This window comes from Archocentrus centrarchus, chromosome 6 (assembly GCF_007364275.1).
Source record: "Archocentrus centrarchus isolate MPI-CPG fArcCen1 chromosome 6, fArcCen1, whole genome shotgun sequence".
Lineage (NCBI taxonomy): Eukaryota > Metazoa > Chordata > Actinopteri > Cichliformes > Cichlidae > Archocentrus > Archocentrus centrarchus.
The window spans coordinates 23084510-23099923 of record NC_044351.1 but is presented as its reverse complement, the minus strand read 5'-3'; the positions used below and the strand labels follow the sequence as shown (position 1 = coordinate 23099923).

At 39.5% G+C, this 15414-nt stretch overlaps 1 protein-coding gene across 1 annotated transcript in view; it reads left to right on the top strand.

Annotated features, from left to right (window-relative positions):
• shank3a (SH3 and multiple ankyrin repeat domains 3a) overlaps positions 1–15414 on the top strand; it is a 157492-nt gene that overhangs the window by 80921 nt on the left and 61157 nt on the right. Inside the window, exons 8-11 of the mRNA XM_030731876.1 lie at positions 3597–3674; positions 4112–4178; positions 4789–5018; positions 5161–5330. Of these exons, the coding sequence (XP_030587736.1) occupies positions 3597–3674; positions 4112–4178; positions 4789–5018; positions 5161–5330 (545 nt within the window). The remainder of the gene's footprint in view (positions 1–3596; positions 3675–4111; positions 4179–4788; positions 5019–5160; positions 5331–15414) is intronic.

Here is a 15414-nt window from a genome sequence, read left to right as displayed (position 1 = left end):
CAGAGTCATTGTGCTGATTGTAGAGAAAGGCAAGTCCTATTAATTCTGCTCTCTGTGTTAAATTACATATTGACCCTCATCCAGCCAGCACATGGACACATAACCCCATCAGTCAATCTACAGTTGGGCTTTTTTGCCAGGGGGTGTGTACTCATTTACACACAATATGTCACACTCATCCTACACAGAGTTAAGAGAAAGGTGTGGCTGTGAACTAATCAGGAAGGCTGTTTTTGTAACTGTTGAAATGTATTCCTTTTATTATACTAAATAAAGCCCATGTTTTTATACCCACATTGTTTTTAATTCAAATTAATCAGTTCCTTTGCAAAATAGCTCTATATTATGTTAAATGCCTTTTGTAAATATTGCCTTTATACGCCCACCTGCACAATCTCATGCCACGATTTTTTGTTTTCAATAATTAAGGGAGCTTCCACACTTGCTAGCTGAATATTGCTTATATACTGAAGTACATCGAGTCTAAAGTACTTTGTGTACTACTACCCAGGCACAGTGCAATTTGCACATTTAGAAATTGTATTGTGATTACATCAGCTTGTCGGTCATGTTTACAAACAAGGCCACTGCCAAAGGATGACTCTGGTGTCACAGTATATGTTCAAGATATAATACACAAAGGCACAAAAATGCAGTGATTTTCTGAAATGTGTCTTGTAATTTTATTTATTTATTTATTTATTTACTCGTCTTCAGAAATAATTCTCCAGGCTTATTGAAGGATACTCCAAAGCTCTTCCTTGGATGTTGGTTGCCTTTTGTTGCATTCTCTGTCCAGATAACCCCACGCTGCTTTAATAATGTTGAAGTTCTTGGATGGGTGCTTTGTTAATTGCAATTTCCAATGTGTGAACCTGTTCACCCACATGGCAATAAAACCTTCATTCATTCATTCATTCAGTTCAGACTCTGGGGAGGCCATTGTGTGTTATTCCATCCAGGTGTGCTTTCACTGAACTGGCAGTGTTTGGGATCATTGTCATGCTGAAAAATGAAGTTGTTACCACACAAATGCTTTCCAGATAGTATTGCATGGTCGATCAAAATCTGACAGTATTGTTCTGTGTTCATAATTCCATCAGTTTTGAAAAGATCCCTAACATCACTGACTGAAATGCAGCCCCAAACATGACAAAGCCCCCACCATGTTTTACAGATGGTTGTAGATACTCACTGTTGTACCTCTCTCCTGAGCTCCTCCGTACCTCTTGATGACAATTTGAATCAAAATTCTGAAATTTGGATTCATCACTCCATGAGACCTGTTCTTTGTAATTTGGCATATGTCAGACTTTTCTTCCTTTTCCCTTCCTTAAGAATGGCTTCTTGACAGGCTTCAGTGAACAGCAGACAAATCAATGAAAGGGACAGATGCATCTCTCAGGTTCTATTTGAGGTCGTTGGTGGATTTTTTTCCCCTATTTCTTAAGAGCATTACTTTTAGATATGGTCTGTATTCTGTATACAGTTTTTTTCTTTTTTTTTTTTTTTTGCGTCTTTTGTCCTCCACTTGTTCAGTTTCCTCAAATTTTTTTAAAGATACACAGCAAACCATGCCAAGAAATGCCAAATTTTTAACTAATAGCTCTTTGGAAATCACCTTGTTGGTGCAAAAAGACAAATTTATGTCTGTCATATTGTGTTATCTTTGACATTTTTTATAGATTCAACTAAAAGAAATGGGAACAAATGATGTGACAGTAACAATGTGCCTAAAGTACAATTTAAAATAGGTTCTTTGCTAAGTTATGGACACAACACTAGTTAATTCTTTGAGTTAGGTGCCCTTTTATGCTTGAATGATTGTTAGGTCAGTATTAAGTAGTTTAACAAACAACAACATCAACAAAATATTAGCCTGAAAATGAGTGAAAAAAGCAGCCAGTGTCCAAAGAAAAACTTCTGACTTTCAGAAAGCCTGGAGAACTATTGCTCAGGACCAGGTTTAAAAAAATGCAAGAAAGTCTGGCTCCTCAGAAGCAAAATGCAAAGAAATCAGATGTGGCCCAAGACTTTTGCACAGTACTGTATTTCTGCAATGTTGTGGGGAGTATTTCACATATTGTGCACACATGAATCTATTTACACAGTCACACTATATAGACCTGTCTGACTTTTGGATATAAAAAGCTATTCCTTCCATCCATCCATCCATCCATCCATCCATCCATCCATCCATCTTCTTCCACTTATCCAATTCAGGGTCACGTGGGGTGCTGGAGCCTATCCCAGCTGCCATAGGGGGAGAGGCAGGGTACATCCTGGATTGGTTCCCAGTATTGTCGGAGGGCTAACACAGAGAGATGAACAACCATCTGCACTCACAACTATGGGCAATTTAGACTCACCAGTTAACCTACCCCAACTAACTGCATGTCTTTGGACTGTGGGAGGAAACTGGAGTACCCACAGACAAGGGGAGAACATGCAAAAGCCATAAATTAAATCAGCAAATTGTGAAGACTTAGTTCTTGGGTTAGACTAGTAACAGTTATGGCGTAAGTCATCTGAAGTGATATAAACATGTATGTGCGTGTAGACCTTAAGCACTTTGGGGGAGAAATGTTTGCATTACATACTAAATACATTTGTAAGACTAATGTTTTTTTTTTTTAAATCTTTGTAACACTGTTTAGATCACGTTTTTGTTTAGATTCAAAGCTGCAGCAGTTATAATGTTAATCCACTAACATTTCTCATCATAAAAGAGTTTTCTTAGTTGTCAAACATTCAGATACTGAGACACTAAAATTCAAACATGTCTAGCTTGTATTTTTCAGAAGCACCTCATGGAAGGGACTTCTTCCTGAATTCACAAATTCATGTTTTAGCCACAGGCATTTCTCAAGAAACATCCTTGTTCTTTTTACATTGTCACCTCTGTCAGACTCATTTTAAAACAGTTTTGTAAGTCTGTTTCTTTTAGAAGTGATCAAAGAGCTTGCTTGTAATGCTGCCTCTGGCAACAACTGTCATGCTGCATAGCACACAAATGATTATACTCCACTTGATATTTGACTTTCTAAAACCATGTCCAAATTGTGTCAAGTTTTTTGCTAACAAATTTGAAATAATTTATCCTGCCTCCATGGCAGCGTGGCATCTACTTTTCTTGGCCTTCCTTTTTCAGTATTCAGACATGCATTTGTTGTAGGAAAATAGATAAAAAGTCTGGAAATGTGTATTTTTTTTTTGGCGTGTCACTGATACTGCCATTAATAGCTGCACTGGTTAACAGATGGGGAGTTAAATGGATGTTTAGGTACACTTTGTCTGATGTGACATTTAAAAACCCCTCTTTACTGATACAGACAGTAGCTCTGAAGCCATTCATCAGACATGGCTTATACTTCTTAAACTGCCCACATCTAATTGAGAGGCCAATTAGAAGCTGCAAAATAGCACCCACGGGTGCCGCATAAGTTGCTTAAGTAATTGACTGCTGTGTCATTCTAGAATCTGTTTTTGAGACAAAATGTTTGCTTGTGTACATATAAGCTGTTGCATACAATAAAATCAAGTAGAGTGACATATAATACTGTTATAGGTAAACACAACTCTCTGTTGTCCTTCAGGAGAGCTGTGCACGAGTTCTCCTGTTCCGAGGAGCCAATAAGGAGATAAAAAACTACAACAGCCAGACGGCTTTTCAGGTATGTGGGATATCCAAAACAGTTGCATGTTTCTATGTGTAGTATCCTTTACACTCATAGCATGTCACAGCTACATTACCTAAAATATGCAACCCAATGTTGCTACTTTTAATACAATCATATCAATTATAAATTTAGGTAGCATCATGGCTTCTACCTGCGCAGACTGAGAGTTGTGGGTCCAGCCTTTCTAGTTGATGACATCCATGTAAAATTAACAATGACAGGTTTTTTTTTTTTCATGCATATTAAACATAATTTTCTTTTACATAATGGTTGCTGGTTAATATAGTGCGTGAAACATAGCCACACAGATACAGATTATCCTGCTTCAAGGTGCTGAAAGTGTAAAATATTTATTGGAAGAGTGAGGACAGAAATGTTTTTACATGTTGCTCCTTTCCATTTCGTGTAGCTTTCTCTTTTCCCACTTCCAGGTGGCTATTATAGCTGGAAACTTTGACTTGGCAGAAATCATTAAGGTTCACAAAGCATCAGATGTTGGTAAGTTGACAGCAGTGGTTATTACAGGTCAATTATGTGAAAGTAGACTTGGAGAGACATCACGCTAGACCTAGATAGTGAAAAAGGTCATGGGAAGTGATTATGGTTTGAATACAGTGGTAAAGAAAAAGAACTGAAGGAGATTAAAATGTAACAGATCTAGAGAGGTTCCTTATTTATTGGCTGCCTCCTGAGTTTAGTAGTTTCTCTATGAAATAGTATACAGGAAAACTCTGCCATCTGGTGTGGACAGGATGTAATACCCCAGTCTTGTTATACAGGCATTGTATCTTTTCTTACATTCAGCATACTGAAATGGGAATTACATGCAAATAGTTTAAAAAATGTGAAATTTACATAATTTCCATGATTTTTCTTGCAAACATTTTCAAGCTGAAGCACGTTAACTCTCTGCTGTATTAAAAATCTAGTAATCCCTTTATATCTGTATATCTTTTCATTGTATTCTGTACTTGGTCCTTCATTCTTCAATCTTGAAATATGGTAATTGCTAAGATTTATAAGCACTACCCTGGGTTAGGGAATTCATCTTAAGGTTTTGCTGAAATGCCAACAGTGCATATTAATATGTATATTTTTTTCTTCTCAGTGCCTTTCAGGGAGACTCCCTCCTACACCAACCGTCGACGCGTAATGCCTGGCCCCCTGCCTTCACCCCGTTCCTTGCTTCGCTCTGCAAGTGACAACAACTTGAACGGGGACCACGATCACATCCATGCTCAACCACCCAGAGAAGTCCGTGGCCGACAGGGTCACTCCCCTGTCCCCTCGCTGCGCAGTCTGCCAGCTTTTGGGCAACAGCACAGCAGTCTTGGAGAGGTAAGTAAAGTCAGGCAGATATGAAAAGCAGACAGATTTAAACCTGAAACAGTGAATGAATTCAGGAGAAGCCAGCGAAGGACTACATGAGAAAGATAATTTGAGGTAATGTAAGTGATGTTTCACACATGTCTTATGTCAGAGTCGTCATGGAGAGATCCCTGACAGCAGTCTCCAGAGTACTGGCAGCTCCAGATCCTCCCATTCCCGCTCGCCTTCACTACATCACATGCATGAAGATGACAAACCAGTTCCCAGACGATCCCACAGCCACGGCTACCCTCATGGGCATGGCCCTCGTGGAAGACTCAGGTTTGTAATAATCTGCTTTCAGGTTCAGTTTTTTTATTTCGACTTTTACTCAACCACATACATTATCAGAGCGCTTCATAAAAAAGTGAATCTCTTTTTATTTCCTGTTTCTAATTCATGGCTCACATTTGTCAGTCTTGGCACTTAAACAGATCATTTTTTTATTGGCCTTGTGATTTTTGCTTCCTACTTTGATTTTTAAACCTAATTTCAGAGAGCAGAGAGCCCCATGTGATGTGTCTGAATCACTTGTTAGTCACCAGGCAGCCTTCTGCATCCTATTCCATCTGCTGCAGTCTGCTACTTGTGATAAACATGACATAATATCAGTCAGTACAGAATCTTGTTTATTTATTCAGGCTTTGACATGTGAAAGTGCACGATGCCCCAAAAAAACTGTGTATTGGATCGGAAAATGTATGTTAATAAAGTGGCAGTGACAGATTGAAATACAGATCGGTATGAGAACTGTTAGAGCTGCATTTGGTGTAGCTGTTGGGTGCCCCATGGGTTCTCAGGGTGTTATGGTATGATCAGTGACATGATGAGTGTTGGGCATAAATAAAAACCCTGTTTATGTAACAAGTCCATCTGCATGATCCTGCTGGGAGGGCAGATTCAAATTGTGTATATGTGATCGTATGTGGCCAGTTGCATGCTGCACACAACTGTGTGCACAGGTCAGAGACAGGCAGATGGAAAGGGACTAATAATTATCACCACTGGGACCAATTGACAGCTGCCAATATGTGTTTGCTCAGATGTTGGGTTGTGTGAGAGAGTCTGAGAGACAGTGGTGACATTCTGAAATTAGAGATATAAGTAATGCCAGCCAGTGGATAGATAAACAGATAAAGCAGATGAATGGATGCTGCAGGATGCCGGAACAAATTTCTTCCCCTCTGAACCAGCAGACAAACTACACAGTGAACTAGAGCTCTGATCACATCTTGAAGCAAAAGATTAAACTGGTTTGCAGACACTTGGTTTGTTAAGCTTTTTATTATGGTCATATATCAGCACAAGATCACCTACATACAGCAACCACCTAATGTATTTCCTCGATGCCGCACACGCCGTGTAAATGTATGTGTGTTTGTGTGAAACAGCTTGATGTCTGACAGGGGAATTGCATTACGGACACAGCTCCAGCCGCACTCCTCTCTTCTCTAATACTCTCCTGTCGCTTTACTCCATCCATCAAAGAGGCTCTCTCACACACATTTTCACATGCACGCACGTTTTACCTGATTTTCTGTCATTAACACACGCACGCGTGCATAAACACATGCACGTTCTGTGATAGTCTTGTCATCAGTCTATAGTTTGCAGCCAGAAAGCAGTCAGCATAATCTGCTAAATCATATAAAGTACTTGCATGCATCACTAAACACTAAAGCTCTAGAGTCTGAAGTATATGCATATATGAGTGTACCACAATCAAATAAAATGAAACAAATGAAGTGGAATATATGAAGTAAATTTAGTTAATTAAAGAAAACCTCCCTGTATTGTTAAAGCAGCCTCCAGTCTTTCTGTCAAGAATGTTATGCCCAATAATGGTAGCAAATTAAGTGCATCCTTTTCTTTTCTTCGTGCATCTGGTGCCACGTTGGCATGAACAGTCACTGGCAGAGATATATGTCTTTTGTCTGTCATGGTCCTGACTGTGCACAAGGCTTATATAAAGTGGCAAGAAAGAGAGAAAGATGAAAGTAAAGAAAAATAAAGTATAGCAGTCTTCTGCATGCAGGAAGTCGAGACCTTGTTCTTAAATGTGTATTAGCCTTATGCCATGGTTTAAAGTGTATAAAAAGCCTAAAATGAGCAGCTGGTCTCCATGGCCAGAATCTGCACCCGAGTGAGACTAATGCTGTCCTTGGATATTTTTTTCTGTAATATTTCTAACTGCCTCTCTATGTTTCACTCTCTGACCTTCTGTTTATGCCCATGGTAACTCTAGAGGCGTTATGGGTGCCAGGGGAGTGTGAAATTACTTGGCCAGTCAACAGCCCGCTCAACGGCAGACTCTAGCATGTTCCTGTGGAACTCACCATCACTTCCTCAGTGCTGCCAGGGTTTGGCTGGCCTTCAGCTAAAAGTTTAGATGGAGACAATAGAAAGGGTAAAGATAGGTTATCTAGGCTTTTTTTTTTTTTGATTGAAAATATCAAAAATAGAATAATAATCAAAGCTGTGGGTAAACATTTCACTCCAGCTCCTGCTGATGTAGTAGACAGTGTGATTTAACATGATTCATGATGTTAATATGATAATATGGCACAATTTTATCAGGACAAAGCAAATTTGGCTCTGTCATAAGAGGTTAATTGGCTACTTGCCCTAATGTGCTGACAACACAAAGGGATAATTAATCATCAAGAATAGGACATTGTCTTGTCAGTATCATTGTCAGAAATTGTGATGTTGAACTGTGCACCTTAGCAGACACTTTTGTGTGTGAATGAATCCACGTTATTTTATTGAGCAATAGATACCATATTTTATCTTTTGCATCCAACTTTCACTGCAGCTGTGAAATTTATTTTTCCTCAGTTTACAAGTGTATGTATATATATATATATATATATATATATATATATATATGAATGATCCCTCTGACCATGGTAAAATAAACAAGAGATTAATATGTTATGTTAATAGGATAGAATAGTCCTTGCTGTCCTTTTTCCTAAAAACACAGGAGTCCAGGGGACAGTCACACAACATTGCCAATAGTTAATGAGAAACAACTGGTCTCATTTCTTGCTGATATCCTGTATAATGACCATTGTGTTACAAATAAAAGAGAGAGATGTGCTGTTCCCTTCAACTTTGAATTACTTGTTTGTTGCTATTCTCCACACCTTTTTTTCAACTCCTATCCTTCCTTTCTATGAATTAGTCACACCAGACACTTCTGGTGTGAAGATTATTCATGGCATCTTAACACGGCCAAAGGCCCGGGGTATGCACAGAGGACAGGAAAAAGGTAGGGGGGAAAAAAAGGAGGAGATGGAGAGTCGAGCTTCCTCTGCTTTACCTGTGGAGAATTCATACATCAAAGAAGGACATGTGGGATTGATCTTTTACAGTAATCTAACACAGGTCCATTTAGCTGTTTTTCTTCCATCTTTGTTTAAAACAGTACTCCCTTGTGGACTGGCTTAGCCACAGAGTAGTTCCACAATATGGCAATTTCACATAGCATAGTGAAGTCATTTTAGTCTGGCATCATGTTTCTATGGGTAGCACTGTCACCTCGCAGCATTAAGGTTCTTGTTTTGTACCTTGTGGTTGTTTGCTTATATTTCAGGTGTTTCAGTTTTCTCACACAGTCCAAGGACATGCATGTAGATGGTTTTAAATTAGAGGTAGGTGTATATTTTAGTGTAAGTGGTTTTTCTGTCTGTCTATTTTAGCAGTGTGATGGACTAACATCCTGTCCAAAGTCCTCTTGGCCAATGTCAGCAATCTTATATTGGATTGGTGTTTAAAAGAATTGATGTATGGCTTTAATTTTGCTAAATGTTTATCAGAATTAGCATTCATCAGAAATATAGATGTGGTTTACATTTAGTCGGTCTTCCTCCAAATATGATGACACAGATCTTTAACATACTAGTACTTCAATCAGCTTAACCACTGTTCAGCATCCTCTGACACTCATTTGTGGTAGCAGTTTGATAATTGTGATAGCCTTGATGTTGTTCCCACCAGTCACATACTCCAGCTCTACTTTAGGGATTCTGAGGTGTTGCCAGTTCATATTCAGTATGTAATCCCTTCAGTATGTTCTGGGTCTACCCCAGGGTCTTCGCCAGTTGCATGTGCCCGTAAGGGTTTTATGCCAAATTCCTTTCGCATACCTCAGCCCTTCATCTCTTCCCAGAGGGTCCAGAAACCTGTGAAGGAAACTAACTTTGCTGTCTTGTTTTCTGTCAGTTTCCAGAGCTCATGACCACAGGTGATAGCTGAAATTCTGATCGGGTCCCTTTTCACAGTACAGCACCTAAATCACTGCAGGTGCCATAACGATAAGAGCTGTCAATCTTTGTTGCTGTTTCAGGCTCACTTGTGAGCAGTACCACAGGATGCATTTCAGTAAGGAGTAAATTGTTTATCACACTCTTTTAGCTGTATTCATTTATTCATTTATATAGCGCCTAACACAACCGACAAGGACCTTGTAACTCCATAATTCCTCTGCACCTTCACACGAATATGCTAAGGCGCTCTCATAGAAAATGCCTTGAACATCCTCTACAGTATGAAGCATATACTGTAGAACCTTTTTCACCTGAAGTGAACACCTATTCAACTATTTATAGATCCAATGGCCCAATGCCAAACATAAAATAAAGGTGTTTACATGCAATCCAAGTCCCAAGACTGCAATTTGGTCACTAGAAAGCACACCTCCTGTACCTTATTTCATATCTTGGGTAAATTTTGTATTGAGTAAAAAGTGAAAAGCAATTGCTTTATGTGTTGGAGGTGCAGTGAAAAGACTCAGTTCTCAGTATAAGCTAAGGGGTTTGTTTAGCTGAGTTCCTCCCCCATATCAGATTGAAGCTCAGTTTAGAGTTATGTGTTAATCACACAAGTTGACGCTTGTTTCTAATTTAGCTTAATGGTAAAGACACTGCAGAGTATAAGCTGTCTATGTACAAACAGATTTGCTGTCCAAGACCTTAATATGTTCTGCCCAGTGAGCACAGTCCAAATTCTGCTTTCGCCTTGATAGCCATTAACACTCCCATGTTGACCTGGAACGAATCAGAGAGCATACAGTATGTCCATTCATGTGCAGCAAAGCAAAGGACAGACTGATGATCATTAGGATGCCAAGTGTGATGCTGATTATGACTGTGTTTATAATGAGCTCATCTCACCTTAGAGAGCTGTGCTATTTGAGGAAAAAGCCATTTACCTGAGAAGACAAGTCATGTGAGAAAATGCTGCACTGAAGCAGCTTAGTTTTGATGGCATTGTGAAAAGGGCATTTGCAATTGCATCTCCAGTTATGTTGGGATTTCACACACACAGACAAACTGAAACAGTTTGAGTTATTATCAAGCTGTTTCAATATTAATCTGTTTTTTAGCTACCTGCACAAAAAAATCAATCCTAATTAGGCAGCTGATAATGAGCAAATTAATTATTTGCAGGGGGGGCAAATCAGAAAATTTTGTCTCATATCCATTATACACTTTTTCACAAAGGTTTTAACCACCGAACTATAGTGCAATTACTAGAATAACATTTATTTTTGCACCCTATATTATCTGATATCCCTGTACTATGTTTGTGCATGGAATAAAATCATACTGAGTGTCAAGGTCACTGTGATCTGTGATCGTTACACAGACAGGTCCTGGTGTCCTAGGAAACCATGAGTATCCATCATATTGTAGGTTGTGTATGGGTCCTGCATTTGTATTTTTCTGAAGCTACTCTTAATACTGCACAACAAAAGAGAAGGAAATAAAAAAATAAAAATATGCACAAAACCTTTTAAGTAATATAGACAGCTCCAGAGAAAGACAAGGACACAGTTAGTCCTGTCCCTGAACAGCATGTGAGAAATAAATTAGAAATCCCTTAAATGTTTTTAAAGCTTTTTATCACTATCACATTAAAGAATAGCCTGTTTTTGCAGTCCATGTCATCTGAAACTGATTTTACAAAGCTTACTGGTAGGCTGTTCCAGCAAACTGTTAAACAGTATTATAGCCAAAGAGAACGTGAAATAATCTAAGACATACCTGAAGCGACCAATTTACTAATCCTTGCAATGGAAATTTCCAATGAAAAATGTTGATATCCTACAATGAGAAGTTAAACAGCAGAAAGTAGAGAGTGTAATAAAAGACATTTAGGCACGCCTTCAGTCAAACAAATCAAAGCTTGGAATAATTTTTTACAGCACAAGAATATAATTACAATTTGGCGTTTAGGCTCCAAGCTCGTCACTTCCCACAAACATAATGCGCAAACAAATTGGGGAGTGATGAGTGAACATCCCCTGGTGCCTCCAAGTGGATGCTGGTGTGGTCGAGGGGGTGAAATAAAACAGCGGTGCCATTAGGCAGGGGAGCAACACCAATGACATGGCAGAGGGAGACATGGGAAGTTTGCTGCTAATTAAATCGCTAAATTTAGAGGGTGTTTCAGTAAATTACATGAGAAAAGTGAGGCAAAGTGAGTATGATGTGTGCAGTTCAGCTGCAATTTTCTACTTGACATAGCTCATACACTTTGCTCTTTTTTTTTTTTTAAATTATGATATACAGTTTTTGTGTTCTTTTTTAAAAAAAAAAATCTGAAATGTTTAAGAGCAGTTTAAACCTCATCCATTGAAACAAAAGAAAGGCATTACAGGCAGGCAAGCAGAGGGCAAAAACCAGCTCCAACATCTCTGTTGTGTCTGACACATTCAGTAGATAACATGTGCCACCCAGTTGTGGTCAGCTTAATTGCAAGGAGCAGTAGAGGTTAGACTGTGTACATAACCTTTCAGTTAGTGTACTGGGTGGAAGGAGGTATATATGAGTTACTGAAATGAATGTCCTTTAACCCTCTGGACCATAGACATATATACCTAGACGCCACATTGAGCGCTGACTCGTACGTCAACGTCGCCGCCATATTGGAGGTGGCAAAAGCGGCCAACATGAGAGAGATGCTGCACTCTGGTGCCCTATGGAGTTGTTCGAACCATTTTACAGTCAAAACGGGATCACGTGGGATTACTTTCACAGGTAAGATTGACGAATTGTTTTTGATCGTATTTGGCCATTCTAACATTTTGAAAACAAAATTATTTTTTGTGCCTAACAGTTTCCCAGAGAATATTAGTGCATATTTGAATGTGTGAATGAACGCATTACCTTAAATAACTTTGTTGTAGAAAGGTGCTTTATGAAGTTCAGTCTATTCACTTGTATTAGTTCACAGCGCAGCTTTGCCTCCTCCAATATGGCGGACACAGAGTTACGTAACATCAGCGGGCCAACCTTTTTTTTTTTTTTTTCATTAAGTTTCACAAAAGTAAGTATACAATGAACAGTATACAAGAACATAACAACATACAAATGAGCCAGGTGAGCCAGGAGTTATCTACATTAAAAAAAAAGTTATAAGTGGAAAATACATTTAAAGTTTTGATAGCCTTCTTGTTTGTTGAATCAGCAAGCAATTTAAAATAATGCTCCATATCCTTTCTGAATGCTACAATACAAGGGTTTTTCTTTACTAAATTTACTTTTATGAATAAAGAATTTAGCTAGAAACAAAATCAAGTTTATTAAAGAATAGCATTTACCTTCTTTCTTGGCATACTTATGAAAACCAAAGACAACATTTTCCCAGTGTAAAACAAAATCTTTGAGGATATGATCAATGAAAAATCTGCTGAGGTCTCCCCAAAACTGTTTGGTCTGCGAACAATGCCAAAATAAATGTTTCTGGATGGGAGTTACAAAAAGAACAATTTGTATTGATGTCTTTCTTGAATTTTTGCATATAATGGTTGGCAGGGTAGCATTTATGTAAAATTTCATATGATACCTCCTTAACTTTGTTTGTAATTAAAAATTTATGAGGGAGCATCCAAACCTTTTCCCAATCAATGTTATTGGTGAGGCGACTCCAATATGCAGTTATCAGCGGGCCAACCGTCTATGCTCTGGAGTCCACGGACGTGCCGGCGCGTCAAAATGACATCGCCGATTTGAGATGACGTAGCGTCGGAACGCTGCTGCTGAGTCTCCATTTCAACATGGATCGAAAGAGCAGGCTTTAAACTACGTACCAGTTTTTAAATTACGCTGATCGGCCAAGTAAAACCAGAGTTATGCCCAATGAATTACGCCGTGCTTTTTCCTGTACATTGTCCTCACCTTCGATGCGCGGTTTGTGCAGAAATAAACGGCGAATACGGGAGTTTCGCTAACAGGAAGTGCTTGCTAATAAAAACAAGACAAAACAAAATATATCCCGACAACCCCTTTCCTATTGGTGGAAAAATGCACCATTTCAACCAATCAGAAAATTATGCGGTACCGTGATGCATTTGGGTGCATTTGGCTGCTGAGGAACAGGTGAAAAAGTGGTAAAAGAGACAACATTACTGGCATGTTTTGCCTGTGATGGGCCCCTCAGTCTTGTGGAGGACAGAAACTGTTTGATTTTATTAATTTGTCTAGCATTTTAATGTGAGTCCTGATTGCTCTGCAAATAGTTGTACAGAAAAACGCCTGAGGCCTTTCCTGCATTTTAATGTAGTTGTACATAACTTTATTATTTACTATATTTTTACACAAGTTTTGAAAATTTACAACTTATATTTGCATTTTAAGTTTTAAGCATGTTTGTGATTTTTACTGTAAAAAATCTAACTTTTTTCTACTCAGATTTTATGTTTTTATGTGATTTTAAGTCCAGTGTGTTAACACAGTATGCCAAAATGAAAGAATAACTATACAGTCACACACATGAGGAGGTGCTGAAAAGAATGATACCAAACAAGGCAAGGTAAACAGTTTCTAAGGTCAACTATAAAGCTAAAAACAAAAGTAGTCAAAAATGGCCAAATATACCCTGGACCCCAGAGGGTTAAAAGATATTTTTTTCCACATATGTGTCATTTTGACAGTGAGGCTATGTCTTTTTTGCTTGTCCAATTCTCTAACCCTTCCACTATGTACACTGCTGATGTTCAGTGCAGGGGCTCAGGCATTAAAATGCGGCAGTCATTCCGGGCCTCAGTCCCTGCGGTAATTGGAAAGCCGTCAGCAAGCCGTTGTTTCGATAGAGAGAGAGGCAGAGAAAAGGGAGGCTGGGTCAGATGAGGAGAGCAAAAAAAGCAATAGAGAGTGGGGGCAAGAAAGAGACAAATAAGGCTTGAAATCAGGGAACGGGTGGACAGAAGGATTTAGAAATAAGGGGCAGATGAGGCTGGTGAATGATCGAATGAAGGCTATGAAGTGACTGATATAGTATGCTGTGGGAGCAATTGACAAAGAGTAAAAGAGACTGAAAGTGATAAAGAGGTTTAGAGATTTCTTGTCTTTTAAGTGAATGTTGCAGAAAATAGCATCAGGTCCTAGTTCAGGACACAACAAAACCACTTGTTACAGTAAACAGTCTGCTGTCTGTATGTGCAACAGAAATGGGCACATCTCAGATCAGCGAAGTACTATTTTAAGCATTTGATTTTGTTAATTGTTTATTTGTGATTAACATAGAAATATTACATTTTATTTTTTAATCTGTGTTGAAGCTCTGACGACACAAGAGCCAGAATGACACTGAGTGCAACTTCCACAGTGGTGGCAAAGAAGTGATGAATGAAGACTAGGCGGAGCTCTGCTGCTGCTGTATTAGAATTCACCGCCAGAGAGAGAGAGAGCGCGCGAGAGAGAAAAGGAAAGCGAGAGAATGAAGATGCAGCAGAGAGAAATGTTGAGGAGAGGAATAACAGGGTGAAATGAAGGCGAGAGAATGGGAGAGAGAAGTAAAGGATTCGAGGCGAGGGGAAAAGAGGGAGGAGTGGCAATTAAACCAAATAGGCTGGAGCTTTTTGACCCCCGCCCCCCTGCACACAAGCACACACGCGCACACATACACATACTATCACAGACTGCCTCAGGGAGCCATGGTGCGTGCACGTTCGCAGGCAGACAGGCAGGAGATCAATCGTGCTCTGGGACAAATGTGTATGTCTGTAAGCGATGTGTTAGCAACATGCTGGTGGTGGCATGTGCCGTGCTAGTGGAGGTGCAGTGTTAGCGGGAGCAGAGGGGGCTGTCTGTGTATGTGCCTATGCGCACAGCTAGAATGCACATAGAGGGCTTGTGGTGTGTGAATGTGAGCAAGCCGTCAAAGGGGAGGGGAGCCACGGAGCACAGCAGCAGCAGCAGTAGCAGCAGTATTGCCAGAGTGTGTGTGAGCGTGTGGGAGAGAGCGTGTATGTGTGAGGGGTGGAGGGGAGAGGAGAGGAGAGGCAGACGCGGCGGGACTCCCGGGAGAGGGAAAGGGAGTTGGGGAGCAGACCCAGCCTCTCTCCTCCACAGCAGGA